The sequence below is a fragment of the Phialemonium atrogriseum genome (assembly GCF_030411735.1).
Source record: "Phialemonium atrogriseum strain 8032-3 unplaced genomic scaffold QBC33scaffold_7, whole genome shotgun sequence".
NCBI classification, from domain to species: domain Eukaryota; kingdom Fungi; phylum Ascomycota; class Sordariomycetes; order Cephalothecales; family Cephalothecaceae; genus Phialemonium; species Phialemonium atrogriseum.
Genome location: NW_026848144.1, coordinates 862,723 through 889,115, shown reverse-complemented (window position 1 = coordinate 889,115; position 26,393 = coordinate 862,723). Strand labels below are relative to the sequence as shown.

At 55.4% G+C, this 26,393-nt stretch overlaps 11 protein-coding genes across 11 annotated transcripts; 4 read left to right on the top strand and 7 right to left on the bottom strand.

The window, feature by feature from the left end:
• Positions 1–668: 668 nt before the first annotated feature.
• On the bottom strand, positions 669–2,477 carry QBC33DRAFT_447668 (family 69 putative glycosyltransferase; the record flags this gene model as incomplete). The annotated part of the gene is made up of 1 exon (XM_060424437.1): positions 669–2,477. One exon carries the CDS (start codon positions 2,475–2,477, stop codon positions 669–671), a length of 1,809 nt encoding a protein of 602 aa, XP_060285518.1.
• Positions 2,478–3,288: 811 nt separating this feature from the next.
• On the bottom strand, positions 3,289–5,800 carry QBC33DRAFT_577065 (putative vacuolar amino acid transporter 1 protein; the record flags this gene model as incomplete). The annotated part of the gene is made up of 8 exons (XM_060430960.1): positions 3,289–3,442; positions 3,531–3,925; positions 4,005–4,070; positions 4,131–4,155; positions 4,217–4,352; positions 4,411–4,823; positions 4,888–5,553; positions 5,622–5,800. The coding sequence occupies 8 exons, from the start codon at positions 5,798–5,800 to the stop codon at positions 3,289–3,291; spliced, it is 2,034 nt and encodes a 677-aa protein (XP_060285517.1).
• A 250-nt stretch (positions 5,801–6,050) lies between these two features.
• Positions 6,051–8,898, bottom strand: QBC33DRAFT_532921 (phosphoribosylamine--glycine ligase). Its single transcript, XM_060427425.1, has one exon. It carries the CDS (start codon positions 8,779–8,781, stop codon positions 6,388–6,390), a length of 2,394 nt encoding a protein of 797 aa, XP_060285516.1. The 5' UTR covers positions 8,782–8,898; the 3' UTR covers positions 6,051–6,387.
• Positions 8,899–9,621: 723 nt separating this feature from the next.
• QBC33DRAFT_532918 (uncharacterized protein) lies at positions 9,622–10,907 on the top strand. The gene is made up of 2 exons (XM_060427424.1): positions 9,622–10,021; positions 10,127–10,907. The coding sequence occupies exons 1-2, from the start codon at positions 9,693–9,695 to the stop codon at positions 10,695–10,697; spliced, it is 900 nt and encodes a 299-aa protein (XP_060285515.1). The 5' UTR covers positions 9,622–9,692; the 3' UTR covers positions 10,698–10,907.
• QBC33DRAFT_532917 (transcriptional repressor tup1) lies at positions 10,746–13,560 on the bottom strand. Its single transcript, XM_060427423.1, has 5 exons — positions 13,162–13,560; positions 12,955–13,036; positions 11,993–12,896; positions 11,472–11,939; positions 10,746–11,408 (listed from the first exon to the last, which is right to left on the bottom strand). The coding sequence occupies exons 1-5, from the start codon at positions 13,301–13,303 to the stop codon at positions 11,166–11,168; spliced, it is 1,839 nt and encodes a 612-aa protein (XP_060285514.1). The 5' UTR covers positions 13,304–13,560; the 3' UTR covers positions 10,746–11,165.
• Positions 13,561–15,651: 2,091 nt separating this feature from the next.
• QBC33DRAFT_532913 (putative C-5 sterol desaturase) lies at positions 15,652–17,313 on the top strand. Its single transcript, XM_060427422.1, has 2 exons — positions 15,652–16,165; positions 16,230–17,313. The coding sequence occupies exons 1-2, from the start codon at positions 15,912–15,914 to the stop codon at positions 17,011–17,013; spliced, it is 1,038 nt and encodes a 345-aa protein (XP_060285513.1). The 5' UTR covers positions 15,652–15,911; the 3' UTR covers positions 17,014–17,313.
• Positions 17,314–17,768: 455 nt separating this feature from the next.
• On the bottom strand, positions 17,769–18,188 carry QBC33DRAFT_513518 (protein precursor; the record flags this gene model as incomplete). Its single annotated transcript, XM_060425987.1, has 1 exon — positions 17,769–18,188. One exon carries the CDS (start codon positions 18,186–18,188, stop codon positions 17,769–17,771), a length of 420 nt encoding a protein of 139 aa, XP_060285512.1.
• Positions 18,189–18,568: 380 nt separating this feature from the next.
• QBC33DRAFT_532908 (putative ribosomal protein l28e protein) lies at positions 18,569–19,550 on the top strand. Its single transcript, XM_060427421.1, has 5 exons — positions 18,569–18,715; positions 18,772–18,866; positions 18,922–18,945; positions 19,010–19,134; positions 19,191–19,550. Exons 1-5 carry the CDS (start codon positions 18,670–18,672, stop codon positions 19,363–19,365), a joined length of 465 nt encoding a protein of 154 aa, XP_060285511.1. The 5' UTR covers positions 18,569–18,669; the 3' UTR covers positions 19,366–19,550.
• Positions 19,551–20,143: 593 nt separating this feature from the next.
• Positions 20,144–22,113, top strand: QBC33DRAFT_532902 (putative malate dehydrogenase). The gene is made up of 8 exons (XM_060427420.1): positions 20,144–20,304; positions 20,370–20,401; positions 20,479–20,589; positions 20,646–20,733; positions 20,792–21,254; positions 21,319–21,463; positions 21,535–21,671; positions 21,846–22,113. The coding sequence occupies exons 1-8, from the start codon at positions 20,292–20,294 to the stop codon at positions 21,850–21,852; spliced, it is 996 nt and encodes a 331-aa protein (XP_060285510.1). The 5' UTR covers positions 20,144–20,291; the 3' UTR covers positions 21,853–22,113.
• Positions 21,819–23,463, bottom strand: QBC33DRAFT_532900 (putative bet3 family protein). The gene is made up of 4 exons (XM_060427419.1): positions 22,846–23,463; positions 22,652–22,769; positions 22,465–22,554; positions 21,819–22,368 (listed from the first exon to the last, which is right to left on the bottom strand). The coding sequence occupies exons 1-4, from the start codon at positions 23,169–23,171 to the stop codon at positions 22,237–22,239; spliced, it is 666 nt and encodes a 221-aa protein (XP_060285509.1). The 5' UTR covers positions 23,172–23,463; the 3' UTR covers positions 21,819–22,236.
• An 18-nt stretch (positions 23,464–23,481) lies between these two features.
• Positions 23,482–26,261, bottom strand: QBC33DRAFT_350334 (PINIT domain-containing protein). Its single transcript, XM_060423831.1, has 8 exons — positions 26,122–26,261; positions 25,784–26,060; positions 25,458–25,664; positions 25,332–25,400; positions 24,972–25,282; positions 24,738–24,843; positions 24,458–24,683; positions 23,482–24,402 (listed from the first exon to the last, which is right to left on the bottom strand). Exons 2-8 carry the CDS (start codon positions 25,959–25,961, stop codon positions 23,976–23,978), a joined length of 1,524 nt encoding a protein of 507 aa, XP_060285508.1. The 5' UTR covers positions 25,962–26,060; positions 26,122–26,261; the 3' UTR covers positions 23,482–23,975.
• Between the last annotated feature and the right edge of the window lie 132 nt (positions 26,262–26,393).

Genomic DNA, 26,393 nt, shown 5'->3' with positions numbered 1-26,393 from the left:
CCAACGGTAGCTCTTTTTCGAGGAGGAAATAACCTCGTCAACCAGTCTTCTGAAGATATGTAGGGGTAAAATGATAGCAGCGTCGTTTCCTAGGCTTGTCTCTGGTCGAGGCTGCATGGCTTAACTAGATAATATGAGCATCGTTTGCGGAACTTAGAAGTGGTACATATTTTCTCGTCTTCTTCAGCTTCGCTACCAGTTTCTATAAGAACCAACCGCCTCCTGCCACAACTACCACCCAAAGCAAACAGTTAGACCATGTAGAAACAAAATTGAAAAGGAAACGGAAAGAAAACGGGCAGCCAGGTGCAGTGTGTGTTGAAAAAAATAAGGGTGATTTCATAAGGCAAAGAACGAAGCGGAGAAAAAAGGGGCAAAGAGCATCTGGCCTAGGATCCCTACTTGGATTATACTTGCCGCGAACGGCCTTAACATGCCGAGTGACCTCATATCCTCTGTTATTAACCTGGCCAGGCTCTGTTTCTGGCTCAACTGGATTATTTCATATTAACATTACCTCCGATCTGATCTCTTTGGGACCAACTACAGTGCCAAAGTTTTAATAAAGGATGGACCCCTGAGCTTATACCTATGACGGTGAAGGTCTCGCTCAAACGGCAATCGACAGCCCCTGATATTCACGCCGCCCAATAGATACGGTAGTGTTCTTAGTGCCGGCACTTCACAACCGGCTTCCACCACGGAGAATCCCAGTACGCCTTCTTCTGGGCCTCAGAACAAGCGGCGTACTCCTCCTTCCAGTCCTCGGGCAGCAACTCCCCCCACATCATGGGGAACTCCAACTTCTGCCCGGGCGGCACTCTCGTGTTCATGTAATTCCCACCCCCCTCGTCCCTCCGCTCCAGCGAGACGACCTGCATATCCCTCACCCCGCAGAACATGCCCGGCCTCCCCTCCCGCCGCTCCAGCCTCCACCCGCCCTCCGCCCACACCTCCTCCTCAAAGTACCTGCCCGCGCCCGCGCGCACCCCGCGGTACGGGTTCGGCCGCGGCTCCGCGTCCCACCAGTTGACGAGCGCGCCCGGCACGACCAGCAGGCGCTCCCACAGCCTCGCGACGCGCAGCCTCGAGAAGACGTCCCAACGGTACGCCACGCGCACGTACGGGTTCACGTAGACGCCCCCGGCCAGCTCGCCGAGCTGCCACGCGGCGCCCGCGGAGCGCGACGACGACGACGACGACGACGACGCTTCGCGCATATCGGCGTGGAACAGGCAGCACTCGGACGCGTCGTAGAACAGCCCGGGCTCGTGCCGGAACCGCACCACCGGGGTCCCCTCCACGGCGAGGTCTTCCCCTGGTGGCAGCGGCGGGGTGGCAGTCCGGTCTACAACGACACTATGGCCGGTCGCGCCCGCGCCCGGGAAATCAGCGGCGGGGCCGGGGCCTGCAAGAGACCCGTTGATGTCGCCAACGCGGGCGTCCCTCTGCAGGAAGGCGGCCCGCGCGGCGACCATGCCGCCCCAGCACGAGGCGACGCGGACGGCGTCGCGCTGGGCGAGCACGTCGCGGCGCGAGAGCCCGCGGCCAGCGCCGGTGAAGAAGGGGAACATGGTGCTGCCCGGGTAGTTGCCGTCGGCGTCGCGCAGGGCGTAGACGTCGTAGTTGCGCAGCGGGTGGAAGAAGTCGAGGGCGCAGGCGGTCAGGTACCGGGCGCGGCCCGAGGCCGGGTCGGCGTTTGTGCTGAAGAGGAGGTGGGCGGCGTCGAGGGGGTCGAAGAGCGCGTCGTTGAGGAAGAGGACCTTGTCGAACAGGTCGTCGTCGTCGCCGCCGGCGCTGCTGGAGCTGGGGAGGGCCTCGAGGGCCCGGTTGCGGACCTCGGCGAGGTAGGCGATGCGCTTGACGCGCTGCGTGCCGTCGGGCATCGTGACGGTGGGGAAGGCGTCAAGGGAGGGGGCGCCTTCGAAGACGACCTTGCTTCGGCAGGGGACGCGCTCTTCTAGCCGACGGAGTGCGGCGGCGGCGGCGTCGTCGCCGTCGTTCTCGTAGATGCTCAGAAAGACATTGTCAGGCCCGAGAATGTGGATGAGGTCAAGGAGACGGTCACCCCATCGGCCGCCGGCGAGGGCACCACCACGGTCGTACAGGCTGATCGAGATGAATATCTTCTCGTTGTACAAGTTCGCACATCCTGGGGATGCCTGCGGTCGGCATCTGGCCTCAAGAGCGAGATAGTGCTTTGGTGGGTGCCGGTAGGAGGAGAAGAAGAGAGGTGTGAGAATCAGGACGAGGAGCGTCAGAAAAGATAGCCACTTGACCAAGTAAAGGAAGCTACGAAAACACTGCCTTGACAGGAGTCGCCGGCGGACGATGTAGAAGAGGCCTGGGGTACAGACGGGAATGTGGTCTCGAGAGCGATAGTGACCATCGACAACTTCAGGATGCAGCAGGGCTATATTTGGGTCGTCGGAATCCAAGTCATCGAGGGAGATTTGGCGGTCGTGCTGCCTCAGCATCCCAAGCCGTCGCCATCTCCACAGAAGCATGAAGGGAGAGAGCCAAATAGATACGAGACACTGTCACTGAGGAATGACCGAGGTGAAGCCTGAAACTGAACACGTCGATGCACCTGCCTGGCAACGACTCGGCCAGGTTGGCTAGGACTGCTGTACTTTCGTCCTGTGCAAAGACCAGTACCTCCGTATACTATGTAAGGTAGGTACCGAATCCTTGTAAACTGCTTACAGCTGAGTGGACATGTTCCCAGGTATGCAAGACGCCGCCCCCAATCGCGGGTGATAGGACCGTAGGACCAGTCGAGACCCGGACAATTAACTCCTCCGAGTCCCTTGGCGTGATTCAGACGTTGACACAATGAGGAATTAATTGGTTCGCATTCCAATATGACAGGTGCTAGTAAATGGCGGACAAACATAAGTTGTTGCGTTGACGGTCACATCTAGAATGCGCTGACCCGACAACCTGGTAGGGCTGAATTGAACGACAGCTGTCGCACGGACCGTTCCGCAGTCCAACAGCGCTACGGATACTAGTGTGTACCCTACCGCTATCCACTTTAGATGCTGCAAATAACTACGCATAGGTATGTATTCAGGTTCCTAGTGCCTCAGACACAATGGCCGCTTCTTTTAGTCAAAACTTCTCGAGAGGCACTCATAGGTTGGGGACAGTTGATCTTATGGCTTGACCTATCTGCACGATTCTAAGGCTTCTCGATATTGGCATAAGTGGATAACATCTTCTTCTCATGCCCGCCCCAATTTCCGGGATAAAGTGGTGGTAAGCGAGCCAAGGAGCTTCCACGGCTCATTCGGCGCCGATGAGGCTCTTTGGGAGGAAGGCCCAGACGGTACCGACGGCGGAGAGGACGGTCGAGATAACCATGATGGTGGAGGCCATTAGCCTCTCCTTGGCGGTGATTTCATGCTTGAACAGCTTCAGGTAGAACGCTAGTGGGAGGCTATACGAATTATGGGTCAGCAAGCAGCTTGACGATGAAGATAGGCAGATGCCAGGAGCGTAAAGTTAATAGGGGCTGGTGTACTTACGTTACGCAAATGGTGAAGCACAAGGCGCTCCCCATGAAGGCCATGATGCTGTCAAAGGCAGGGAAGAGGATGGAGATGACGAGGAAGCACAACACGGTCCCGATCCGTACGGCAACTTTCATGATGCCTCGGAAGTTCGCAGAGCGGCCAACCAAACTAGAATTGTCCGACACCGCCTGTTGGTGGAGGCCGAGCACGACTTCCGCAGTGCTGATGATTGGTCTTGCGTTCAGTGGGATCTTAGTCAGGGGTATGATTGCGATGAAGATGCACATGAGAAACGTCAGAACTCGCGGATAGCCTGTAGTCTGCAAAATGTTGGCGGTAATCTCATCACGGACACCGTCGCCGAACATAAGAAGCCCGGCGACTGCTGTTGTGGTGTCTAGAAGGTACTGGAATGCAGTCAAGTCAGAGCCTGCAACTTGAGACTGACGTCTACAGCAAGAGCGGCTACGATGGGGGGGTACTTACCGTGAATGAGAACGTAATCTTCAAGGCCTGAGTATATTTATACGGATGTCTCATATCTCTGTAGATCTATCATATCGTCAGCACTTTGCCCTGAATCATCGCAGTTAGAATCGATCTTCTGCTTACATTAGGAAACACACTATGGCCGCCCCTTTCCTACATGTCAGTCGGCGGTCTTAAATATCAGATAAAACGACTGCACAATGACTTACCAGGGGGACATGAGCAATCCAAATGACAAGGGCAGTGTCAGCCAATTCGCAGGGAACATGTAAGTCTTGGCGGGTTCAAGCAAGGAACCTGGACTATCTGGTTTGATGAAGCCATCGAGTAACAGTATTGAAACAACTTTCGAATGGTATTAGCAGAGGACAAACCGGGCAATAGAACTGGGGGGATTACTGACTGCCAAAGCAGGCGACAATGCCGATGATGCTTGTGAAACTCAGAAGACGCAACGGGAGGAAATTGAGGGGTATCATGATCAAAGAGCACAGAATTTTCCACTGGACCACGGTAAGAAGACCTGGAAACAACAGGTCCAGAGTGTCGCCAAAGAGGACGATTAGAGCCACACTCGCCGCCAGAAGCTCCATCGTGAAGAGAACACTCGTAGCGATCCGAGCATTGCGGCCAAATGAGATGAATGCCAGGTCTGAGAAGGTGATCAGACTAGGATCCAAGTCCATGCACTTTGCCAACAGCTTGGCTGTGTAGGCAGTCACCGCGGCACAGAGGAATAGAGTCACCATTCCGCAGACCCAGCCGGCATACTTGATGCCCAGTGGCAGACTTAGCAGGCCAACCCCTATGAGAACGCTGCAGTTGCGAATGTGGTCAGATTGGGGGAACTCGTTGTGGGCTGGTAGGGAGCAGGACATACTTGATGGAGTTGAACACGGTCTGAGGCAGGGTCGACTGCCCTTCGACAGCCAAAATGAACTTGCCGTCCTGCTCGACCTCCTTCACCAGGATTGGCTCGCCTTCCCCGTCTGGCACATTGCCTCCCTCCTCCTGCTGCTGTCGCCAGAGCGCGCCCGCTTCCTCCATTGACGGGCGGCTGATGTCGGACCGGATCGTGCCATAAGTCCGGTGCGAGGCATAGCTCCCAATGATTGGCGGAGTGGTGAGGTACGGCGGTGTACCGAATATCGACCCAGAGCTGGTGGTGTGGCTCCCGACTCGGAATGCCTGAGAGAGGTCATGGTCTACATGTTTCGCTTCCCGTTCATCGTGCGCTTGTCTCGGAGGTGGATGGCTCGCCCCAGGCTCGGGGCCGCCATCTCGAGGCTCAGGCGGACTGGCTTCGAGGTGACGGCGCAGCAGTGACGTCCTCGGGTGTGCATGGTGGCTCTCGAGGTCAGCACTTTCATACCCTGTGACCTCTGGTGCGCCAATCGGTGCCTGGTCTGGGGCGAAGACAAACGCGGGCCGGTGGGGGATGACTTCGACGAAGCCAGCAGCTCGTTGCCAGCTCTTTGTGAAAGACCTGATGCTGTTGACGCCCCCAATGTCAGTGATGGCGGTGAGCCGTTCTGTGACCGATGACCTATACAAAACCGTGTTAGCTGTTATAGTTCACCGTAACGTACCTAGGAGGCAGGTGCGATATCTTGCCTTCGACGTCTTAACTGGGGCCACTCGTCATCTTGACCACGGTCGCCGACACTGCGGCCTAGAAGCGATTCACTCTCGAACTGGACGCTTCTGTTCTCCGCCGAAGACACGCTTCCACTCCTGTGAGGGGAACTACCCCGTTCGTACTCGTCCCACGAGGACGGATTCCTTGAGGTCATTAGGGTGATGATAACGGGAATTGGGAGAGCATCACTCAATTCGACCGACGCTTCGACTGATAAAGTATCACCACAGGGAATCAAGGAAGCAGGAGGGGCTTGCAATATAGCAAAGCAATTCCTTCAAAGTACCTACTTGGCCGAAAGGGGTGGCCGAGCTCCAAGATGCTTGTTAGATTGAAGGAGAGATAAGGCGGGGGGAGCCGAGATAAATCCACTTACATCATACCTTATCTACAGTAGTACCATATCTGGAGATCGCTTCAGGGCCTATTATTTGCCACAAGTGCTTGGCCAAGGAACGCTATTCTAGTATTTTCCATCCGTCATTCTGTAGCTCAACAGTAGCAATGATTGGCCAATGCATCACGAAAACGGCAATCTACGGTGTACTTACCTAATGGCAGCTCTAATTAGGGTCACTCACCTCCTCTCATGGATGCAACCAACAAGCCGGCAAGATAATCGCGGCACGAGCGGTTCGTGATCTAGGTAAGGTGCCAGTGGACCATACTACCAACCGAGTTTTCTTATCCAGTTCTAGATTGACCTGTGACTAATATGGGAAGAACACAGCAATTTGCTGCTCATGCGCTGGCCACCCACGAGTCCAGTCCGGAGAGGACACATCCGGCGTCCTCGGGGGACGCCCTCTTGACTAGCCGGCCGATCCTATAGACCTTCTCGCCGGCCTCTTCTAACCCCTGTATCACTCCGGCGGCGCCATCCTCGCTGACGGCCGCCACCATGCCGATGCCATTGTTGAAGGTCCGCGCCATCTCGGCCGGCTCGACATTGCCCGCCTGCCTCAGCCATGCGAAGACGGCAGGGACAGCCCAGGCCTGGACATCGATTTCCGCTGCCAGGTGCGCGGGGAGCATGCGTGGCACGTTTTCGGATAGACCACCCCCTGTGATGTGGGCCAATCCCTTAAGGGCCTGGCCCTGCTGGGACCGCAACACCTTCAGTATGGGCTGGACGTATATCCTCGTCGGTGTCAGGAGACTCTCGCCGACAGACTTCCCACTACCCGACCCATCCCAGGGAGCGGGATTCGTGTATGACAGCTGCTTCCGTTCGATGATGCGACGGGCCAGGGAGAAGCCGTTCGAGTGGACACCGCTCGAGCCAAGTCCGATCAGGACATCGCCCTCAACCATGTCTCCCAGTCTCGGGAGGCGTTGCCCCGCCGTCATCACGCCGATCGCAGCCCCTGCAGCATCGTAGTCATCCTCCTTGTACATGCCGGGCATCTCGGCTGTCTCGCCACCGACAAGAGCACAACCTGCCTGCCGGCAGCCCTCGGCGACTCCCTCGATGAAGGGCACGGCATTCGAGAGGTTGAGCTTGCTGCAGCCGTAGTAATCAAGGAACATGAACGGCTCGGCACCCTGGACCACAAGGTCGTTGACGTTCATGGCAACCAGATCGATGCCGACGGTGTCGTGCTTGTTCAAAGCCTGAGCAATCATCAACTTCGTCCCGACGCCATCGATCGCGCCCACGACGATGGGCGCTCCGGGATAGCCGGCCTGCGACAGGTCAACCTCGCCTCCAAAGCCGCCGATCTCAGCGTCGGCACCGGGCCGGCGCGTGGAGGCCACCGCTTTCTTGATCCGCTGGACGAGTTCGTTCCCGGCATCTATGCTCACGCCGGATTGCGCATAGGTGAGAGACTCGGATGTGGGCGCGTCGTCGCGGTTGCGGAACGCCCGATGTGCGATATCCTTGCGGTAATACATGCCATCGAACTGAATGAGTTTTACACCCTCATAAGCCTTAGCAACCGCCGATTTCAGACTGTCGGCGGTCGCGGTGGCTGCAATGACTCGGCCGCCGGAAGTCTGCAGCGCCCCATCGCTCGACTGCTTGGTGCCAGCATGGAATATGTTGATACCGGCCGGGGGAGGCTCGACCTTCATGGGAGTGCCCTTGGCGTACGCATCGGGATAGCCCCCGGCAGCAACGACGACTGTGGCGCTGAACTCGGCCGCCACGGTGACGGGAACGTAACGCAGAAGCCCGTTTGTGCAGGCCAGCATGATGTCTGCGAGATCGTCCTTCAGGAGGGGAAGCATCGTTTGTGTTTCGGGGTCTCCGAAGCGGACATTGTACTCGAGGACCTTGGGCCCATCGGGGGTAATCATCAGTCCGGTGAAGAGGCAGCCAACAAAAGGCATGCCGTCTTTCCGCATGCCGTCGATGGTGGGCCGGAGAACCTCGGCCTCGATGCGGCTGATGAGTTCAGGGGTGGCAATGTTCGTAGGCGCATAGCAGCCCATGCCGCCAGTATTGGGGCCAGTGTCGCCATCGCCTATCCGCTTATGATCTTGGGCAGGTGGTAGCGACTTGATCGTCTCTCCATCACAAAACGACAAGATGCTCAGCTCGTCTCCGGTCAGAAACTCCTCGATAACGAGCTCGTCTCCGGCAGAACCGAAGGCCTTGTCGAGCATGATATCCTTCAGAGCATCCATCGCCTCCCCTTTATTCTGCGGGATGATAACTCCCTTCCCGGCAGCCAGGCCACTGGCCTTGATCACCACATCGTGGTTAATAGTATCCAAATAGGCGCGAGCCTGTTCGTAGTCGGAGAAGTTCTCGTAGGCCGCGGTCGGAATGTTGTGCTTCTTCATGAAGTCCTTGGAGAAAGTCTTGCTACCCTCCATACGGGCGGCCTCCTTGGAAGGACCGAAACAAGGGATTCCGGCAGCACGGAAATAGCCCTCAACGCCATCCACGAGGGGCGCCTCGGGCCCGGGCACTACGAGGTTTATGTCGAGTTTCCGGGCCAGGGCGACGAGGCCCTCGTAGTCGTCGGCGGCGACACTCGTGTCGTTGGTGACCTTGGGCAGGCCGGCGGTGCCTCCGTTGCCCGGGACGGCGACGATGGACTCGACGCGAGGCGACTGGCTCAGCTTCCACGCCAGGGCGTGCTCGCGCCCACCATTTCCGATAAGTAGAATGCGAACCGAAGACATAATTGTCAAGTCCGGAGTCAAGGCCTCCCTGGTCTTCTGGCGTGGCGACGATGAATCGCACGGAGTCGGCTTGTTACTTGACGGGGCGCATGGTGAGCCTTCTGGCGTGAGAAAAATTCTGGCGGGGTTTCTTACTTTCTGCCCCTCGTGCCCCTCATTTTTCGCCAGGGTTTTTTTCCTGCATTGGCCAATCCGAATTTTGCCCACGCCAAACTTTTACCTTTGCCTCTCACACCAATCAGGGGGCGCGGAGGCCCATAGGTACACTGTGCATATACCCGTATCAAAACCACTTTGGCTTATACAGACCTACCTGATGGAATTCAATGGTTCGGGACTCTTGTAAGTGGTGTAATAGTGTAAGTGAGGTTCAGGACTCTGTGTTACACTAACTTACACAGAGTCCTGAGTTGTGATTTCCATCCGTCATTTATACCTAGTCAACCTGCGCTACGGCATCGTCTGTTTCACGATCAGGAATATGGTCTGGGTCAAGAACCCCGACATCGAGTTTGAGGATGAATTGTATTGGACTCGGGTGCCGACTCTTGAGGGAGATACAGAGACACGGAAGCACAGGTGGCACAGTACTGGCAGCCGTAAGTAGTAATTTTAGACTTGCCTATAAATTCATGGTAAAAGTGTAAAAGGAAAGGGTATCAAAGTAGGTTAACATATTCAGTTAAGAGCAAAGGCAGGGCCATAAACGCTATGGTATCTCGCTATGGTATGGCTATGGAAAAGTGGAGTTTTGCTACGGCTACGAGGTTATCTTATCGGGGGCAAATTGATACGCATACCACCCTACCTACTTCGCTATTTAAACCCCCACCACGTTAAAACCTATCGTGCAAGCCGTCACGGAATACCCCGACTCGCTCAAAGGGCCCATCCAGCGCCTTTGCACGCGCATGGCCGGCGACCGAAACGATGTAGACGCCCTCCAGCCGGTGCTGGACCGGCTGGCGCCGGCCCTCGAGATCCTGGACGGCTTCCACCACCGCAACAAGAACCAGCACCGCCTGTCCAAGTGGTGGGCCCAGCTCGACATGCTCAGGCGTGCCACGCGCAAGCTGGCCCTGGACCTGCAGGCCTCCATCCGGGACCGGCCACCACCACTATCGCAGGCCGCCAAGAGGCGGAAGAAGCTAAAGGCCGCCGCGGGTGGTGGCGGGGCGGACGAGAGGCTGGGCCTCCGGGCTGGCTATTTGCGAGGCCAGCTTGTCCCGCGAGCGTATCTGTAAGTTCTGTTTGAGGGTGAGAGAAAAGAACCACCCTGAGGGAGAGGGATGGGCAAGTAAGAAAAGAAAACCCGGGGCTGACCACACACTTCGAACGCCGACAGCGCCTTCACCCAGCTCGCCGCCGACAACCAGTACGCCCAGCTCGGCCTGGCGCTGCTAGGTGTGCTGGCCCAGGTCGACCAGGCCGCATCCAGCCTGGCGCCGGCGGCAAGAGAGACCGCCGCCGCCGCCGCCGCCACCGCCACGGGCTCGTCGACGGCGGCCCACTCAGCCGTTGGGCCCGGTGACGTGGCGGTCGTGGTGGCGGCTGGACGACGGGTCCGCCCCCCCGGCGCGTCGGAGGAGACGACCGACGTCGGCGTCGCGGTGTCTAGGACTGACGTCGCGCGGGGGGTGGACGCCGAGAGCAGCCTCTCGACAGGCGGCGCGCATCAGGGAGCGGAAGGGGGCCGGGATCCTCTCATGCCACCACCGAGAAATACTCGGCTCGGAGAGGATCGCCGGCACGAGACCGCAGACCGAGAAGGGAAGGGAGCCTCCCCCCAGCCTGGGAAGCGAAAAGGGGACGAGTTCGACCAACTCTTTGGCCCGTTACAACCGAAGAGCTCGTCAAAGAAGAAGAAACGCAAGAAGAGGGACGAGTTTGACGACTTGTTTAGCTCGCTGTTATAGAGATGGAGGACTAGGAGGTGCGACTCTTGGGAGGGACCAATCAGTGTTGTGGGAAACGGATTATTCGCAATTGCTAACACTAATACTATCTTCTGACCGTCCCTAAATCCGTAATGGAGAGCTCTGTATCGATTTTTTTCTTCTTTTTTCTTTTTGCATTTGGAGTTGTGGTTGGGATACTGATTCGAAAACAAAAAACATTAAGACCCACGTCCACCTTGTTCCAGCCCAACTGTGCATAAATCATGACTCAACGGTGCTCTTCTTACCTTGACGCCAGTTAATATTCCCAGGCCACCCAAAGTGCTAGGCCCATTTCGATCAAAGGAGTAGAACAATTCAAATCCCGCAGGCGGCTCCATTACCGGACAATTGCGAGCGCCAGTTCATTTTTAGAGGGCCTGCCAGAAAAGCCCTGGGTAAAGGAAGCTACCATCGGGAAGATTCCCAGCTTTTTCCATTTCCCGTTCACTGCGGCGGCGGCGGAGGAATGCGGTTGTATGACCAAATACGAGCCCTCATATCTCCAGAACCAGTTGCGAAGTATCCGCCAGTGGGGCTGGGGGCAACAGAAATCACAGAGTTCTTGTGGCCCTGAAGCATAAGCTGCGTGTGACCTGTGCGAGGATCCCAGAACTGAACGCCGCGATCCTTCGATCCAGACAGGACCCAGGCAGCATCGGGAGTCAATGCGACACTGAGAACGAAGTCCTAAACAAACAGATCAGCAAAGTCCATCTAAGGGGTGTTGGGGGAGGGAATTAATAAACTCACCCTGTGACCTTCAAACGTCTTGACACATCGCCCTCCCCGAGGACCTGTCGACGAGATCCCACGAGGTGCGCTGAGTTCCCACATCTTGATGGTTTTGTCCAAGCTACCGCTGACAAGATCACGCCCATTGGGTGAGAAGGCAACTGAGTAGACACTGTCTTTATGCCCATCTGGGCCTTCCAGGCGCTCAACTAGGAAGCCCCTTGCAATCTCCCAGACGCGTACACTCTTATCGAGCGAGCCGGCGGCCACGTACTTCGTGTCTGGCGAGATCGCTACCGTGGTGACGCCGTCTTCAATGCTCAGCGTCAGAATATTCGCCGACGCCTCAATGTCCCATAGCCTGACGGTCCGGTCCCCACTTCCCGAGGCAATCGTACGTCCATCCCGGGCGAAGTCGAGCGAGTAAATATCTTGTTCATGACCCGCAAAGGTGTTCCGAATAGTCCTTGTCGCGATATCCCAGACCTTCCGAGGGTTAGTAACGCTGAATGGGAGCAAGCTCGAGGACCAGGACTTACTCTGATTAGCTTGTCTTCGGCCCCTGTGGCGAGGTACTTTCCATCTGGGCTGAAACAGACGCTCCGAATGTAGAGATCTCCGTTCAGGTCGATGCTGTCGTCCTGGAGAATGCACAACTTCTCGCCGGAGCTGACCTCGTAAATTTGAGCGGACCGATTGCAGCCGGTTGCTACATATTTGCCATCCGCACTGAACCGAACGCAGCAGACCACGCTCTCGTGTTGTAGAGTGTGCAGCAACTCCACGTCAAGGCAGCGAGGAACACCCTGGTTGTAAATGAGCCACCAGTCGTCCTTCATCTTCTTGCTGTGGAGGGGGATGCGCTCGGGATCAAGGTCGCTCAGCGAGTTGCTTTGAGGAGGCGGAGGCGGCGGGGGATGTTGCGACATTCGAGCATGGTCGGGAGTCGGTTGAGCGGGGATCTGGGGAGATTGGCCCGGCCCAGGGTACGGCATCGGGGTGTTGATCTGCGGAGTGGCCGGACCGCCCGCTTGAGGAGGTCTGCCAATGCCTCGCTTACCAGGCCCGGGGGACGCGGTGCTCTGCGGGGGTTGGGAAGGGAAACCGCTCGGCCCGGGTCCCTGGGGATATTGTTGCTGGAAAGGCGGTTGCTGGGACGGTGGTGGTGGTGGAGGAGGCGGAGGACCCTGGAGGCCTGGGGGCGCCGGAGGCATTTGATGTTGAGGAGGTTGTTGCTCCTGCGGCGGAGGTGGAGGTGGCGCAAGGCCAGCTTGACCACCCCGGCCATCCATAATGGCCCCAAAAACGTGGCTTCCCGACCCAATCGACGGAGGTTGTTGTGAAGGGCCTGCATGTTGAGGAGGCCCGCCCATGGCGCCCGGTGGTGCTCCGCCTCGGGCGTCAGCAAGCTGACGGCGAAGGAGAGAGATCTCCTCTTCATACCTTTAACACACAAGTAAGCGGCCAAATCCAGCAAGTAGCAATATGGATTAAAACTTACTTCTGTTTCAGTTGAAGATGAGTCTGTTCCATGTTGTACACCTTCTCCCGGACCAGTTGCATCTCTTGCACCTGACTTTGGACTATTGCAACAGTTAGTCAAACTATGTGCAGACGATCCTGATGACGCTGGTCGTGACAGTGGCGACATATGCATTTCCGCAAAAGCGACTCTCATCAAGATTGAAGATAAGTAAATGGATCTTACTCTGATGCTCAAAGTTTTCGCCGGATCGCAGCTGGCCCTCAAATTCAGATCGTATCTGCTCGAGGAGATCGCTGATGCGTGCAACGCCATTGCCACCGGCAGGGACGCCGCCCATCCCGCGATGGGCGGGATACATTGACATGGTGTTCAAGAGCGACGCTTAGAGAATGGTTGCTGAGACGGGGATGCGATGGTGAAGCGAAGAGGCTTCAATTGGATGGATGTGGGGACAGTAGTTGGAGGCTGGGAAATTGGATTTTTTTCACCGAGAGGGTAGAAAGATGGACTAAATGCAGCCAGAGCGTCGCTCTACCCGCAAATGGGCCTGGATCGATGATGCAAGGTTGAGATGGTGATGGACGCTAGATTCCACTGTTTTTCTCGTTGGTAGAGGGGAGAAAGAAGAAGGAGGAGAATTGCGCGGCTGATGGGGAAGAGAGCAGGTAAGCCTTGAGAATCTGGAGTGGATCATGCCGGGGTAGGTGCTAGTCAAGGAACCTACCAACCTGCAGGAGGGAAGGTGGGACACAGTCGTGCATCGTGGGTCCACAACCTGGAGCGTGCATGTATTGCAAGTACATATATCTCTTGAAACATTGTTAGTGCAAGGCGCCTGTGGCTGATCATAAGGCCAGAGAAATGGAGTTTTACTGTGGCCAAAAAATCCCTGTCCGCTGCAACGCACTAACGTGAAACCAGGGGTTATGCTGTCTAGATACTTCTAAGTGGCCAAGGGGCCCATTGGCTGCCGAACGAGGGTAGCCTGCCCCCCGCCCATCACTGCTGTTTGCACTAACATGGAGGGAACTTGCATCGCGAAAATCATTATATGTTTGCTTTTTTTTTTTTCTTTCAATTTTTTACATGAGAGATGAGAGGGAGATGAGGGAGCGTGGGAGGCCTTCTGGGGCACTGGCTTTTGGTCAATTCTGCCACTAGCGGCTTAAACTGCCTTACGTGTGCCTCTAGAACAGACGCAATCTGAAGTAGGTACCTAGGTTCGCTAATCCGAATTTAATCGGCTGATGGGGCTTTCACTTTGTGTTTCTGAATCTAAATGTTCGAAGTTTGATCATGGTAACCGGGAACTTAATGTGACTTACTTCCATACCTACCTAAGTCTTGATACCTTGTGGTACTTAGGCATATACCTGGGTTGCCTACCCGGTTCGGCAGGGTCCCATTTGTATGTATGTACTAGTACGGATCCGTATGGGACTAATAATAAGAACTGCGGGAGCAAATGTGGTGACATGCAGCAACAGCTGTTCCCCGAAAGTTGCCTCTGCAGTTTTCGCCACTCCAAATCAACTCCTCCCTATAGTATGTAGGTACCTGCCTACCTATGGAGCACGGGTCTTTTTTTCTTGCACCCTTGCCTGATCCCGCACGTGGCTAGCAGCTCGGATAACAACCTAAAAATACTAGGTCCTCCAATATCATGGAACTTCGCAATGATTTGGGAATGACCCACATGCGTAGATGTATCATAGATGGTTACATCTGGAGCTCTCTACTCTCCTCCCCTCACCTGGATTTAGCTTTTGAGAGCCAACTTTCATTTCCTACTTGGGCGTTACCTTTATTCCGTCTGCCCATATCATTCAGAACGGGCTTCCAAGTTTCATTGTTCCAGCCAGCATTTCATTCCCAGGCTCTGTCCTTGATCACTCTCATTCCCATCTTCACGGTGTTTCTCTTGTGCTTCTTATCACCAATGTGGCCCAAGTATAGAGGGGGATGAGCTAGAACTGTGTACCAAATCTGATCTATGTAGTAAACTTCGATGATCTCGGTAAGCCGACCGATCGGCGCTTCACGAACAAAGATGACAATCTTCAAACTATTTCTTGGACACAAATCCCTGATATCGATGTCATGGCTGAAGGTAACGAAGCCTTTGTTGTCGAAGCACCTTTAACTTCGATCGAAGTTTCATTAAGCTCACTTCTCATGACCTGCGTCTGTGTGCTAGTCCATGGTAGTAGAAGCTATATCGAGAACAGGCCAATGGCTAGGCGAGCTGAGTACGAAGTGGGCTGGAGATATCTATTGTCTGCGTAGCGGAGGGCGGCTTATGCAAGTTGCAAGATCCAAGTAACCATTCTCGGCGTGGGGCGACGCAAGACCGAGGACAGTTGTGTAGTGGGTGGCTTAGACCAGAGACACAGATGACTTTTAATGGGCAGAGTGTTGAATCTTGAGAAACGTTCATCCTCGGGGCCGATCCCGGCTTTAAGCCAGACTTGTTCCTCGGTGTCAAAAACCAGGCCACTTTCTTGCACCGGCTTCCTTTTGCATCCGAGTGACGGACGAAATTGATCAGGGTTCAGCTGGCGAATCATAGGGCATCCCGCTCCACCTCATCGTGCAATTCTCTCTCTGGGTTGGACGATTGTCACCCTCGAATGTCATACCCAGCGCAGGGTAGTAAACGAATACGCTGCTTCTCGGGGTCTGAAAATGGGGCGATGGGGAAAGGATCGGTGTCCTAAAGAATGAATAAATGCTTGCAGCCCCCTCTCCATCTCTGACGTTTTGCAAGATAAAGCCATCATCGTAAAGTACCTGCACAACGGTACGCTAGGAGCAACGTGCCTGAACCCTTTTAGGTTAGCGTCCCAGACCCTTGATTCGCGCTGATCATCGCCAAATCACTTCCCTGAGCCTCAACCTCTTTTGAATTCCACCCTACCCTGTCAATCTTTTTTCCAAGTTTTGCCCGCCAGCCTCTCGAATTCGTATTGACCATGGACATCGTCCTGGAGATTACGGACACGTTCTTTTTCGATCATATCTACGCCTGGGTTCTTCCCGCGCGTGCTACTCCGTTCGACTTTCCGGACCATCTCTCGGCCAATGCTACCAGCCAGGCATTCTCAACATGGCAGTACAAGCCCGCAACGTCTTTCTTCTCCTTTCAGCCCCCGCAGGCTGCCTACATGAGCGCCTGGGCCCGAGATAACATCTACCGCCAGGGCGTGTCACTTTTCCTAATAACATGGTAAGTCCGACTTTGCACTCTGGTCGTGGGCATGCTCAGACTAACACGGCCCGCGCGTGGACAGGCTGTTCGGTCTTCTCATATACTTTGTCTTTGCGTCGCTTTCGTACTGGCTTATCTTTGACAAGAAGACACTCGAGCACCCCAAGTTCCTGAAGAACCAGATCTCCCTCGAGATGAAACAGACGGCCATCTCCCTGCCAGTCATGGCCATCTACACCGCCCCCATATTCCTGGCCGAGGTCCGCGGGTACAGCAAGCTCTATGACTCTTCTGCCGAGGGTCCCGGAACCTGGTACGACTTCGCCCAGTTGCCCCTCTTCCTGCTCTTCACCGACTTCTGCATCTACTTCATCCACCGGGGACTGCACCACCCGCTCGTCTACAAGCGCCTCCACAAACCGCACCACAAGTGGATCATGCCGACTCCCTTCGCCAGCCACGCCTTCCACCCGCTCGACGGCTTCGCGCAGGGCATCCCCTACCACTTGTACCCCTTCCTCTTCCCGCTGCAGAAGCTCGCCTACGTCTTCCTCTTCGTCTTTGTCAACTTCTGGACCATCATGATTCACGACGGCGAGTACATGGCCGACAATCCCGTCATAAACGGGGCCGCCTGCCACAGCGTCCACCACCTCGCCTTCAACTACAACTATGGCCAGTACACCACCTTGTGGGACCGCATGGGTGGGAGCTACCGCGCCCCCGAAACGTCCATGTTCGACAAGGATGTTAAGATGAGCAAGGAACAGTGGGAGAAGGAGTCCGCCGAGATGGAGAAGATGGTCAAGGAGGTTGAGGGCGAGGACGACCGCAATTATGAGCCGGAGACTAAGAAGTCCCAGTAAGAGGGGAGACTATCCCTTCTTATCCAGGTTTACGAATCCCACTACGGCCCATTCACTAGTTCGATATCGGGATTTTGATGAGGTGATGATGACGAGTAGAGAAAAAGGGGAAGCTGTTTTGGTTGTAACTACTAATATCAAGCCTCAGGCTGTACTGTACATATATGTTTTTCATTGATCCCATTGGGATCTGGCGTGGAGGTTGGTGGTCGGAGTCATTCTTTTAAGTCCCTACAAGACCACATAGAGATCGTATTCAACTCTGAGTAGGAGGGAATACTGTAATGTAATAAACGAAAGTAATAATCGCTTCAAAGAGGAGCCTTGGTTCTCATGGAGAGGCTCCCTATACAAGACATGCAGCAGTGTGTGATTTGCCATGTAAACGAGAAGCAGTAAGTTGAAGGCCTCTTGAAGCAAGAGCCAACCTTCCAAGGCAGCGGCTTCACCCGAGAGATGCTAGCCCTACTCATCCCAATAACTCCAAGAACGCCCGCCAACCCTAAGATGGTCGCTAACTTCCAACCCAATGACGTAAGGAAATGAGAATAGACGTAGGTATCGGTATCGGTATCGGTATCGGCGTCAGTGTCGACAAAATGGCTCGGTAATATACCGCGAGTATATTAACAACGGGGAGGCTCGATGTCGGCGCCATCTGGCCGCATCTGCCTGTGCTCCTTCCCCCAACCACGCTCGATTCCCCCCGGATGAAAAAAAAGCCACCGATCGGGGGGAATATCCAACCCAGCCCCTCACGAAAAGCTCACAAACTTTGGATCGCGCGGCCGGCCGTCGGCGTCGATGCCGTTGGCAGCGAACCGCTGCTCCATGTAGACGCGGCGGGCCTCGTCGAACCTCATGCGGCGGCGCTTCATGATGCGGAGAATCTCGGCCTTTGCGGCTGCGTCGAGCCCGCCGCGCGAGTCGCCCGACTCGACGTTGGCGCCCAGGTCGAAGTTGCTGCTCGACAGGCCCGCCTCCATGTCCCCCCGGAACGAGGACGACAGGCGCGAGTAGGCGCCGGAGCCGAAGCCGGAGCCGAGGGTCGGGAGGGAGTCGCGCAGGCCAGAGGCGAGATCCTGGAAGGCGGGGAGCCAGTGGGCGCGAGTGGCGTACAGGGCGGTGCCGGAGAAGAGGGTGAGGAAGATGATGCTGTAGAGGAGGTAAACCATCTTTGCGCCGGCCAGGGGCCGTTAGTCCTGTGTGAAGTGCGAACCGAGGGAGGCTGCGGCGGGAGTTGAGTGTGGTTACCCCGGTACACCCGGAATCATCGAAGCAATGACACGACAATAGCCGAAGAGGTGAGAGAAATAGTTACAGAGTTGAAAAAGAAGGTCTGAGATGAAAGGAAAGTGGGATATCGTGGGATTGAAGTCAGGCCAGACGCTTGCGATGATGGTATGCGAAGGCGGGAGTTGCGGCGTGGCTCAGCGCGCTATACCGAAAGGGGTTACCAGGTTTCCCAAGGCAGAGTGGAGCATGGAAGGTACCTAGGTACCTGGTTTGTCATTAAGCGAACCCACAGCGTGGGCAATTTTCGTGAATTCAGCTCGTGGAAGGCAATTTCAAGATTTACGAATTTTGGACCTCTATTTCTTCGTTGCAATAGATTGTAATTGAATCGGTTACTCATTCGAGGTTTCATATTCCACAATGTCTCTGCCCAACGTCTCCTCCGATCTCCTCTGGCAGGTCGCCCGTGAGTTTTCCGATAGACCCAGGGCCAGGGCAACGTTAACCCTAACACTGTATTAGGTTCCCAGAATGCCTACCTCGTGAAGCGCAAGGACGCTGGAGGCGTTCAGTTCTCTCGCGACCCCTACAACCTGGCGAACAAGAACACGTGGAAGGTACGGATTTGCCGTTGATCTATGGTTGGGTGCAATGGGCTAATTAAAGTGGTAGCACGCTGGTTTCGTCAACAACAAGGTATTTCGAGGGCCTGATCGATCGCGCCACGCACACTGGGACTGATGAGAAAACAATCGTATAGGCCCTGGGCATCGTTGCCAATGAGAAGGGAGGCGTTCAGTTGATTAGCAAGAGGGCCGCACACGGCCAGCAGCCGGCCAAGAACCAGCAGACTGTTGCCTATCGCAGCAACAAGTCCGCCCGGAAGTCAGTCTGACATATGCAACGGGAGCGCAAGAGACAGGGTGCTGACATTCTCGCAGGACCTACAAGGCAGTTGCCAACCAGGCGGCCAAGTCCCACTACCGCCCCGACCTCCGTGAGACTGCCGTTGCCCGTGCCAGTGCCATCCTCCGATCTCAGAGACCCGTCAAGCCCGAGCCGGAGAGGAAGTTGAGGGGAAATGCGGCGAAGAAGGCCGCTGAGCAGAGTGCATAAGCTTGGCCATGTGAGCTAGGATAAGGACTGGCCCTACGACCGATCAAAAGAACTCGATTAGAAGTTGTTTGCGAGCGAGTGGACGGCACATGGGGCGGGCTGGACGGGCAATCTCGCATCTAGGGCTACCTCCGGCGTTTGATATCCAAAGAATCAATCCATGAACAAGCAACTATGAGGACCGACTGCGATGGAGACCATGAGTGACCAGTAGAGACGGCTAACATGGGGAGCCCTGTCGGGATTGGATTGGGGGCCACAGGTACACAGGCCTCTGATCCGGGCTTTGAAGCGGACTTGTCCGATCCTGTCCGATTCCCAACTTCCCATCCTCCGAGTGTAATGCCTCGGGCCGCACATGTCGGTCTGATGTCCGGGTGTACCCATGTGAGACGTTGGTCGCCCCACCGAACGCTCCAAACAGGTAGGTAGGTACCTAGTCTGTCGTGTCTCGACTCTCGAGATATAAGAAGGGGGACCCGAAACAACCAGCAAAAACTCCGCCGGACCTCTGTGGCGTTCATCGTATATTCTCGTAGGTACCATATTGTCTATCCGGGTTTCAAGCCATTCCGAACCGGCGCGGGGTCATAATCTTTTGCTGCTTTCGGTCAGCTTTTGGGTGTTATTGCCCCACCATAAAGAATTACCTCAGTACGTAAGGTAACTCTTGGAAAGCTTCCGGACGACACCCCCCCGAACAACAACAACTTCGCAAACATCGAAAACGTCGAAAGCCTCGAGATAAATACTTCTCTTCATAAGTGAGCAAATTGAACCATCATCATCATCATCATCATCATCACTGTCCCTCGTCGTCCTGTTATAACAGCGTGGAAAATACGCCGCCCTGATATCTGGCGCCGCTAACAGCTCACCCTTGCTTGCAGCATTTAACCCCTCCCCCGCCTCCGAATCACGTCAAAATGGTCAAAGCAGGTGCGTGGACAGAGAGCGAAATCATTGCGCCATTTCAGCAGATCGCATTGCTAATGTGCCTTTAGTTGTCGCTGGTGCCTCTGGCGGTATTGGGCAGGTATGGATTTGAATGCCCATAAAGATAAAGCGCAATGAAGAGAAGCAGTCGAAGCTGACGCTTATTCCCCTACCCAGCCACTGTCCCTGCTCCTGAAGCTCTGCCCCCTGATCGATGAGCTCTCCCTGTACGATGTTGTCAACACCCCGGGAGTTGCGGCCGACCTGTCGCATATCTCTTCGAACGCGGTAAGCATTTCTCCTGGCAGCAACGTTGACGTTGACTCTTGCTGACGAAAGAACAGAAAGTTACTGGCTACCTCCCAGCCAACGATGGCGCCAAGGCTGCCTTCAAGGATGCCGATATCATTGTCATCCCTGCCGGGATTCCCCGTAGGTGGAAACCAACAAGAGCCGACGCGAAGATTTTGCTGAATGTGATCTGTTGCAGGCAAGCCTGGCATGACCCGTGATGATCTCTTCAACATCAACGCTGGCATTGTCAAGGGCCTCATCGAGGTCGCCGCCGAGGTCGCCCCCAAGGCCTTCATCCTCGTCATCTCGAACCCTGTGAACTCGACGGTTCCTATTGCCGCCGAGGTTCTCAAGGCCAAGGGCGTCTTCAACGCCCAGCGCCTCTTTGGCGTCACCACCCTCGACATTGTCCGCGCTGAGACCTTCGTCGCTGAGATCGTCGGCAAGGCCAACCCTCAGGAGCTGACCGTCCCCGTCATCGGCGGACACTCCGGCGAGACCATTGTCCCGCTCTTCAGCCAGGTCTCCCCATCGGTCACTATCCCTGATGACAAGTACGAGGCTCTTGTCAAGCGTGTCCAGTTCGGCGGTGATGAGGTCGTCAAGGCCAAGGATGGTGCGGGCTCCGCTACGCTCTCCATGGCTTATGCTGGCTACCGGTATGGTTATCTTCCCGGAATGGGTGGGTGCTGGGAAGACTTGGCTAATCAGGTCGTTTGAAAGGTTCACCGAGAAATTGCTCAAGGCCGTAAAGGGTGCCAAGGGCCTCGTTGAGCCCAGCTATGTCTATCTCCCTGGTGTTCCCGGAGGCAAGGAGATCGCCGAGAAGACTGGCGTCGACTTCTTCTCCGTCCCCATCGAGCTTGGAGTACTACCCCCTAAAACCCCACCTCTTCGTCTTCCATTTTCGATAACGCCTTTGCTGACATGTTATTGTAGCCCAACGGAGCCGAAAAGGCCACCAATGTCTTATCGGACATTTCCGCCAAGGAGAAGACGCTGCTGGATGCGGCTATCGCGGGCCTGAAGGGGAACATCGAGAAGGGAGTCGCCTTCGCCCACAACCCACCGCAAAAGTGAATAGACCCCTGATTCCCACCATGCGGAAGATGCCCTCTTCTCTTTCAAGTTCGGTTCGAAATAAAACATTGCCGGGCCTCCCAGATAGCGGTATCATTGGCCGACTATAGAAGCAAAACAATAGAATCAAGTGAGGTGCATCTGGCTGATTTGTCTTTTTTCTTTCCTAGGCTGTGAGGGTGAATCCCGATTCTTCATGGGGAGGGAGAATGGGTGGCCGTGGCCGTGAGATAAATGTCCGATCCAGGAAGCTCAGTTTGACGACGACCTGGACATGACGGGTTGAGGGGATTTTGGGAGGGGAAGGGGGTAGGGATTTGAACGGAACGAAAACGGATATCTCAACTGATAGATCAACGACGCATTTGGAACACATATGGAATTCCGGGTATACATAAACTCGACGCAATAGTGAACCCCCAAACGCCATGTGCCTCCCTGGACTCCGTCTAGATGCTCGTTTCTAGATGCGACGACCATTTCCTTCCTGACCCTATTTCATCAAGCGACGGGATTTCCCAGGTGATTGGTATTCGCCATTTTGCTCGGCCGACTTCGGATCTAGGCTTTGACTGGTATGGTCCTGATCTGGAAGACCGCGCTGGGAAGCTCGCTCGTTTCCGCCTGCACCGTGGCGTTGATTCCCATCGCTGCCAGTGCTCCTCGGATGATGCCGCATGGGAACCATAAGAACTGAAAACATAAAACCAAACAGATCAATACGGAGACTTCTATATTCGCGCGGGAAGAAAAGGGGTGGGGAAGGGGGAGGGGAAGAGAGGCTCATACCGGCTGAGCGCGGAGCACTGCTTGGCCCCCAGTCTCGGTGCTCATCCTTGAGAACGGTCGGAACGCGGTATCCGTCAATACATAGACGCCCTGCAGGTAAGGAGAACCCAGATGTCAGCAACCATCTCTCTCAAGGAGAAGTAAAGAAAAAGGTTCGAGTAGAATCCGGTCCCCATGCCGTACATACCCTGTGATTCGTCTTGAGATTATCCACCTGCTTCCGGAAAACCAGCGTCCACAGATCCTTGCAGAGGAACTTGATCGCGTCGAGCGTGTCGTTGAAGCGAGGCCTATCTCGCGAGAACCTGCACAGCAAACCCGAAAGTCAGCAGCCACGGGTTTCCCTCCCGACGAGTTCAACCCGGGGGGGGGGGGGCATACCGCTCCACCAGGCCCTGCCCAACCCGGTACCCCAATACCTCCAACCTGTAAAAGACAGCCTCCCGCTCCTCGTCCTCGTCCATGCGGCGCGAGCCCGAGGCCCCTCCTGCCGCCGCGGTCGCCCCGTTGCTCTGCCCGGGTCCCGCGTCCGCCGCCGGAGGCGGCGGTGCCGAGGCGGCGTCGAGTGCGGCGGCGTCGACCTCGTTGGTTATGCGGTAGGCCATGGGCACGAGCTCGATGAGCAGGAAGTCGAGGCACGAGGAGCTCAGGAACCGGGCGCTGGGGTCCGACGCGTTGTACGGCGGCATGACGCTCTCGAAGGACATGATGATGGCTGCGGCGGCGGCGGCGGCGTCCTTCTCGGTCCTGCGTTCCCGTTCCGGCGGGTTGGGCCGTGTACGCCGGCTGTGGGGGCGCGGTGGGCGTGGCGGTCGTGTGTGAGGGAGGCGGCAGTGTCGTCGTCGGGTAGGTTCGTCTCGGGGACCATTGAGGCCAGGCGGATGGTACTGTTTGGTTCTTGCGGGGACTGGAAATGGGCTTCACGAGCGTCCACTCCGATGGCAAATAGGTGCTCTTTAGCTTCAAGAGTCAAGGTGGGGGAAGCTTTGGGTTTCTTCCAGGAGCTTTGGCGGCGTTGTTCCTACAGGTTGCTGTTATGGGTGATATGCAAGTAGCCTGGATATCGAGTTATCGAAATCACTAGCTACATATAAGCATGCTCTAGATATCTAGGCACTTATCGAATCGCTGAGCAAGATATAGTCCCCCTTTATTCCTCCCGTAGAGCTATCCATCGCGTTGTGACGAAACCCTCTCTAGGCCTCATTCGAGGCAGCGGTCAATACTCCAAATACTCTCCGTCTTCTCCCCACAATGCCGTTGCCTGACCTGACCGTGTGGGCACCCTCCTTTGCCGTCCTGTGCCGTACCATCCCAAACGCCGTGCTGAGATACGATCCCATGGTCTAATCGTATTAAATTCCTGTAACGCCCCCTTCTCTCCCCCCCGCCTCAAAAAGAGGCCGAATCACCATGAGTCAACCGAAATGGGGAGACGACCAAGCAGTCCCCGTGGCGTATAGCACGGGAGGCTGATCCTAACGACTGGCAATCAGAGCCGGAGTGCACGTCTAGAAAATTGTGCTCCAGCCGTTTGCAGTAGTGTTTTGGCGTTTCGCAGGGCGATCTGGCGCTTCATCGTCTGAAAGAGTCAAGTCAATGACTTCAGCGGCCGGCCGTTTGCTACTGGTAGCTGACCTGGGCATTGTCGAACTCTCCGTTGACCCCCTTACAGGGGTATCAAATTTCGCCATCGAGCGGTTCGGAGTTGCGGTATGGCGACTGCCCACAAAGCTGGTCTCTGAAATCACGAGATCGTCGTCATCGATAAAGCTCGTCTCCTTAGCCGCCATCTTTTCTTCCTTTTGACTGGTCTGACTTGGGGTCTGACTCTGGGTCTGACTCTGGGTCTGACTCTGGACCGACCATTTTCCATTCGGCTCAATCGTGACCTGCTCCACAGAACTCGGCGTGTTCACCAGGATGTCCTTGACATACCTACAAATTGGCTGGTCAGTCTTAATCTCACTAGATTTTCCAACGGTAACCTTACTCGTCGACGGCCAGTTGGTCAAAGGGAGCAGCATTGTTGCAGATCGGACAGATCCACTGCGGTCCTTGTTCTTGCAACTGTAGGTAGGACGTCGCGTCAAAGCATTGTATGTGGTTGCAGTTGAGACCACGGCAGGGGTCCTTGAGCCTCATATAACTCAGGGGACATTTGAGAGAGAGGTTCTGCGAAGTAGCCACGATGTCTGGGTCACTGGCTTTTTTGGCAACTGGGATTCGGTATTAGTGCTATCCAAGTTGGGGATGGGACATGGATAACTTACTTTCCAGGACGACAGAGGCCTTGGGTATCCTTTTCCCTTTCCCAATTTGCTCCACGAGCCGATCCAGTGACGTGGACATGCAGATATAGAGGCCGAGATAGTATCTCTGTAGGCAGAAAATATCAAGTTAGCAAAACTCATCCTAGCAGAAGTCACCCGGCACATGCCGAACAGACCCGCATGTCTGATCGGGACTGCCCTGACTTTGGACTTCACTAGAGGTCGACCACCTGCCTTGTTTGTTAATGCGTAGGTGAATTCCACACTGTTGGGGTATCCGGCGGGTTTAAGACGCAGGAGGTTTGTGATATCCACTGGTCTCGTAGACCCTGGCTTATTCTTGAGACCTCTCAGGTTTGCCTTGACATCCCCGGTATTAACTTTCAGCTCGGACTGGTGGGGGAAAGCTATGTCCTGAGTGCCGGTGTTGCCTGCAGCGCAGAAAACCATGACCCTGAGGCTAGGGTCTGTGAGACACTGCTGCAGAGCAGGATTGTCTAAAGACTTTACGGGTATAGTAACCGAGTGTCGGTGCTGCGCCATCACTGCTCGCATGTTAGTACCAGTCCGTTTTGCGCCTGTGCTCTAACCAACCTTCGCAAGTACGCAACTCTCCTATCCGACTCTTCACCTCGTAGAAAGGGCTGGGCTTAAATTGAAAGCCTGCTTCTGGTTAGCCTGTCCAAGCTGCGGTCCCGGGGGCGCGAGAAGCTATCGTACTTTGCTGAAGGACCGGCCTGTGGCCGTTGGCCGCTGAGCCGTTTTGGTAGGTATATGGAGGCATACCCAAATTTGTAGAAGGAGTTTGGTAGGCTGGCTGAAGCCCCGGCACGGGATGAGGATTTTGGACGGGCGCATGAGAATAAACGCTGCTGCGAACCTCCTGAAATCGACTGAGGTCTTTATTTTGATCGCACATATGAATGACTGTTTGCAGATTATCAGCAAGTGTTCGGTTCAAGACGGCGCCTGTCTGCGAGTCTCCGTTGACGAAGAAGGAAGAGGCAGTTCAGGATTGAGTCGGCACGCAAGCTAAAATTACTCACGGCCTATAATGCGTCTCTGGAGATCTGCCTTGTTGCCACCTCTTGAGAGGCCATTGACGGAGCAGATGGTCTGAAGGGCGGCTTTCGGTATGTTGGGGAGTTGTGCCGCCCGAACCAAAGCATCGACATCTGCCCTGGCCGGTCCCGGTCCAGGTTCGGGAGTGACCATGTCTGCCATGATGAGCGAGGGTTGTGACCCCAATTCATGCACGGGTAGGCGTCATAAAAAGGTCGGCGGTCGTCGGGCAGGCACGAGGCTATCGCAAGGTTGAGGGTCCTGCAGTGATATTGGTTAGCGTCTTTTCGGCGACATATAATACGTGTTTGGATGTGCCTACCGGTGATGCGACAAGATATCTGTTTCGGTTCCCTCAAATTCTCAGCGCCGGGTTAAGTGATGTGCTAGCCGGTGGAATCATTTTGTAGAGTTGATCATCAAGGCGGAAAGCTGTGGCAAAATAGAAGCTTTGATGCTTCAGTCGTGAACCGCCGATCTCAGTCAGGGGTGTGGGTACTTGAATACAGATACACACCCTAACAATTTGATGCATTCAAGGAGGGAATCGGCTTATCAAGGCATCATATCCGCCCTCTGTCTCCGACTACCTAC

Bases quoted from the DNA above. Each gene is read 5' to 3' on its own strand.
- QBC33DRAFT_532900 (XM_060427419.1), bottom strand. From the start codon at position 23,171: ATGTCCTTCGAGAGCGTCATGCCGCCGTACAACGCGTCGGACCCCAGC. The intron at 22,770-22,845 runs GTATGCCCCCCC...TTTGCTGTGCAG, and splicing joins GGGCAGGGCCTGGTGGAGCG to GTTCTCGCGAGATAGGCCTC. The intron at 22,555-22,651 runs GTATGTACGGCA...CCTTACCTGCAG, and splicing joins ATCTCAAGACGAATCACAGG to GGCGTCTATGTATTGACGGA.
- QBC33DRAFT_532918 (XM_060427424.1), top strand. From the start codon at position 9,693: ATGGCCGGCGACCGAAACGATGTAGACGCCCTCCAGCCGGTGCTGGAC. The intron at 10,022-10,126 runs GTAAGTTCTGTT...GAACGCCGACAG, and splicing joins CTTGTCCCGCGAGCGTATCT to CGCCTTCACCCAGCTCGCCG.
- QBC33DRAFT_532908 (XM_060427421.1), top strand. From the start codon at position 18,670: ATGTCTCTGCCCAACGTCTCCTCCGATCTCCTCTGGCAGGTCGCCC. The intron at 18,946-19,009 runs GTATTTCGAGGG...ACAATCGTATAG, and splicing joins CTGGTTTCGTCAACAACAAG to GCCCTGGGCATCGTTGCCAA. The intron at 19,135-19,190 runs GTCAGTCTGACA...ACATTCTCGCAG, and splicing joins AGCAACAAGTCCGCCCGGAA to GACCTACAAGGCAGTTGCCA.
- QBC33DRAFT_532902 (XM_060427420.1), top strand. The intron at 20,590-20,645 runs GTAAGCATTTCT...ACGAAAGAACAG, and splicing joins CGCATATCTCTTCGAACGCG to AAAGTTACTGGCTACCTCCC. The intron at 21,255-21,318 runs GTATGGTTATCT...GTCGTTTGAAAG, and splicing joins ATGGCTTATGCTGGCTACCG to GTTCACCGAGAAATTGCTCA.
- QBC33DRAFT_532921 (XM_060427425.1), bottom strand. From the start codon at position 8,781: ATGTCTTCGGTTCGCATTCTACTTATCGGAAATGGTGGGCGCGAGCAC.
- QBC33DRAFT_532917 (XM_060427423.1), bottom strand. From the start codon at position 13,303: ATGTCAATGTATCCCGCCCATCGCGGGATGGGCGGCGTCCCTGCCGGT. The intron at 13,037-13,161 runs GTAAGATCCATT...CTGTTGCAATAG, and splicing joins CGAAAACTTTGAGCATCAGA to TCCAAAGTCAGGTGCAAGAG. The intron at 12,897-12,954 runs GTAAGTTTTAAT...TGTGTGTTAAAG, and splicing joins CATCTTCAACTGAAACAGAA to GTATGAAGAGGAGATCTCTC.
- QBC33DRAFT_350334 (XM_060423831.1), bottom strand. From the start codon at position 25,961: ATGGCAGACATGGTCACTCCCGAACCTGGACCGGGACCGGCCAGGGCA. The intron at 25,401-25,457 runs GTACGATAGCTT...AACCAGAAGCAG, and splicing joins CAGGCCGGTCCTTCAGCAAA to GCTTTCAATTTAAGCCCAGC. The intron at 24,844-24,971 runs GCAGGTGGTCGA...TTCTGCCTACAG, and splicing joins CCTACGCATTAACAAACAAG to AGATACTATCTCGGCCTCTA.
- QBC33DRAFT_532913 (XM_060427422.1), top strand. From the start codon at position 15,912: ATGGACATCGTCCTGGAGATTACGGACACGTTCTTTTTCGATCATATC. The intron at 16,166-16,229 runs GTAAGTCCGACT...GCGCGTGGACAG, and splicing joins TCACTTTTCCTAATAACATG to GCTGTTCGGTCTTCTCATAT.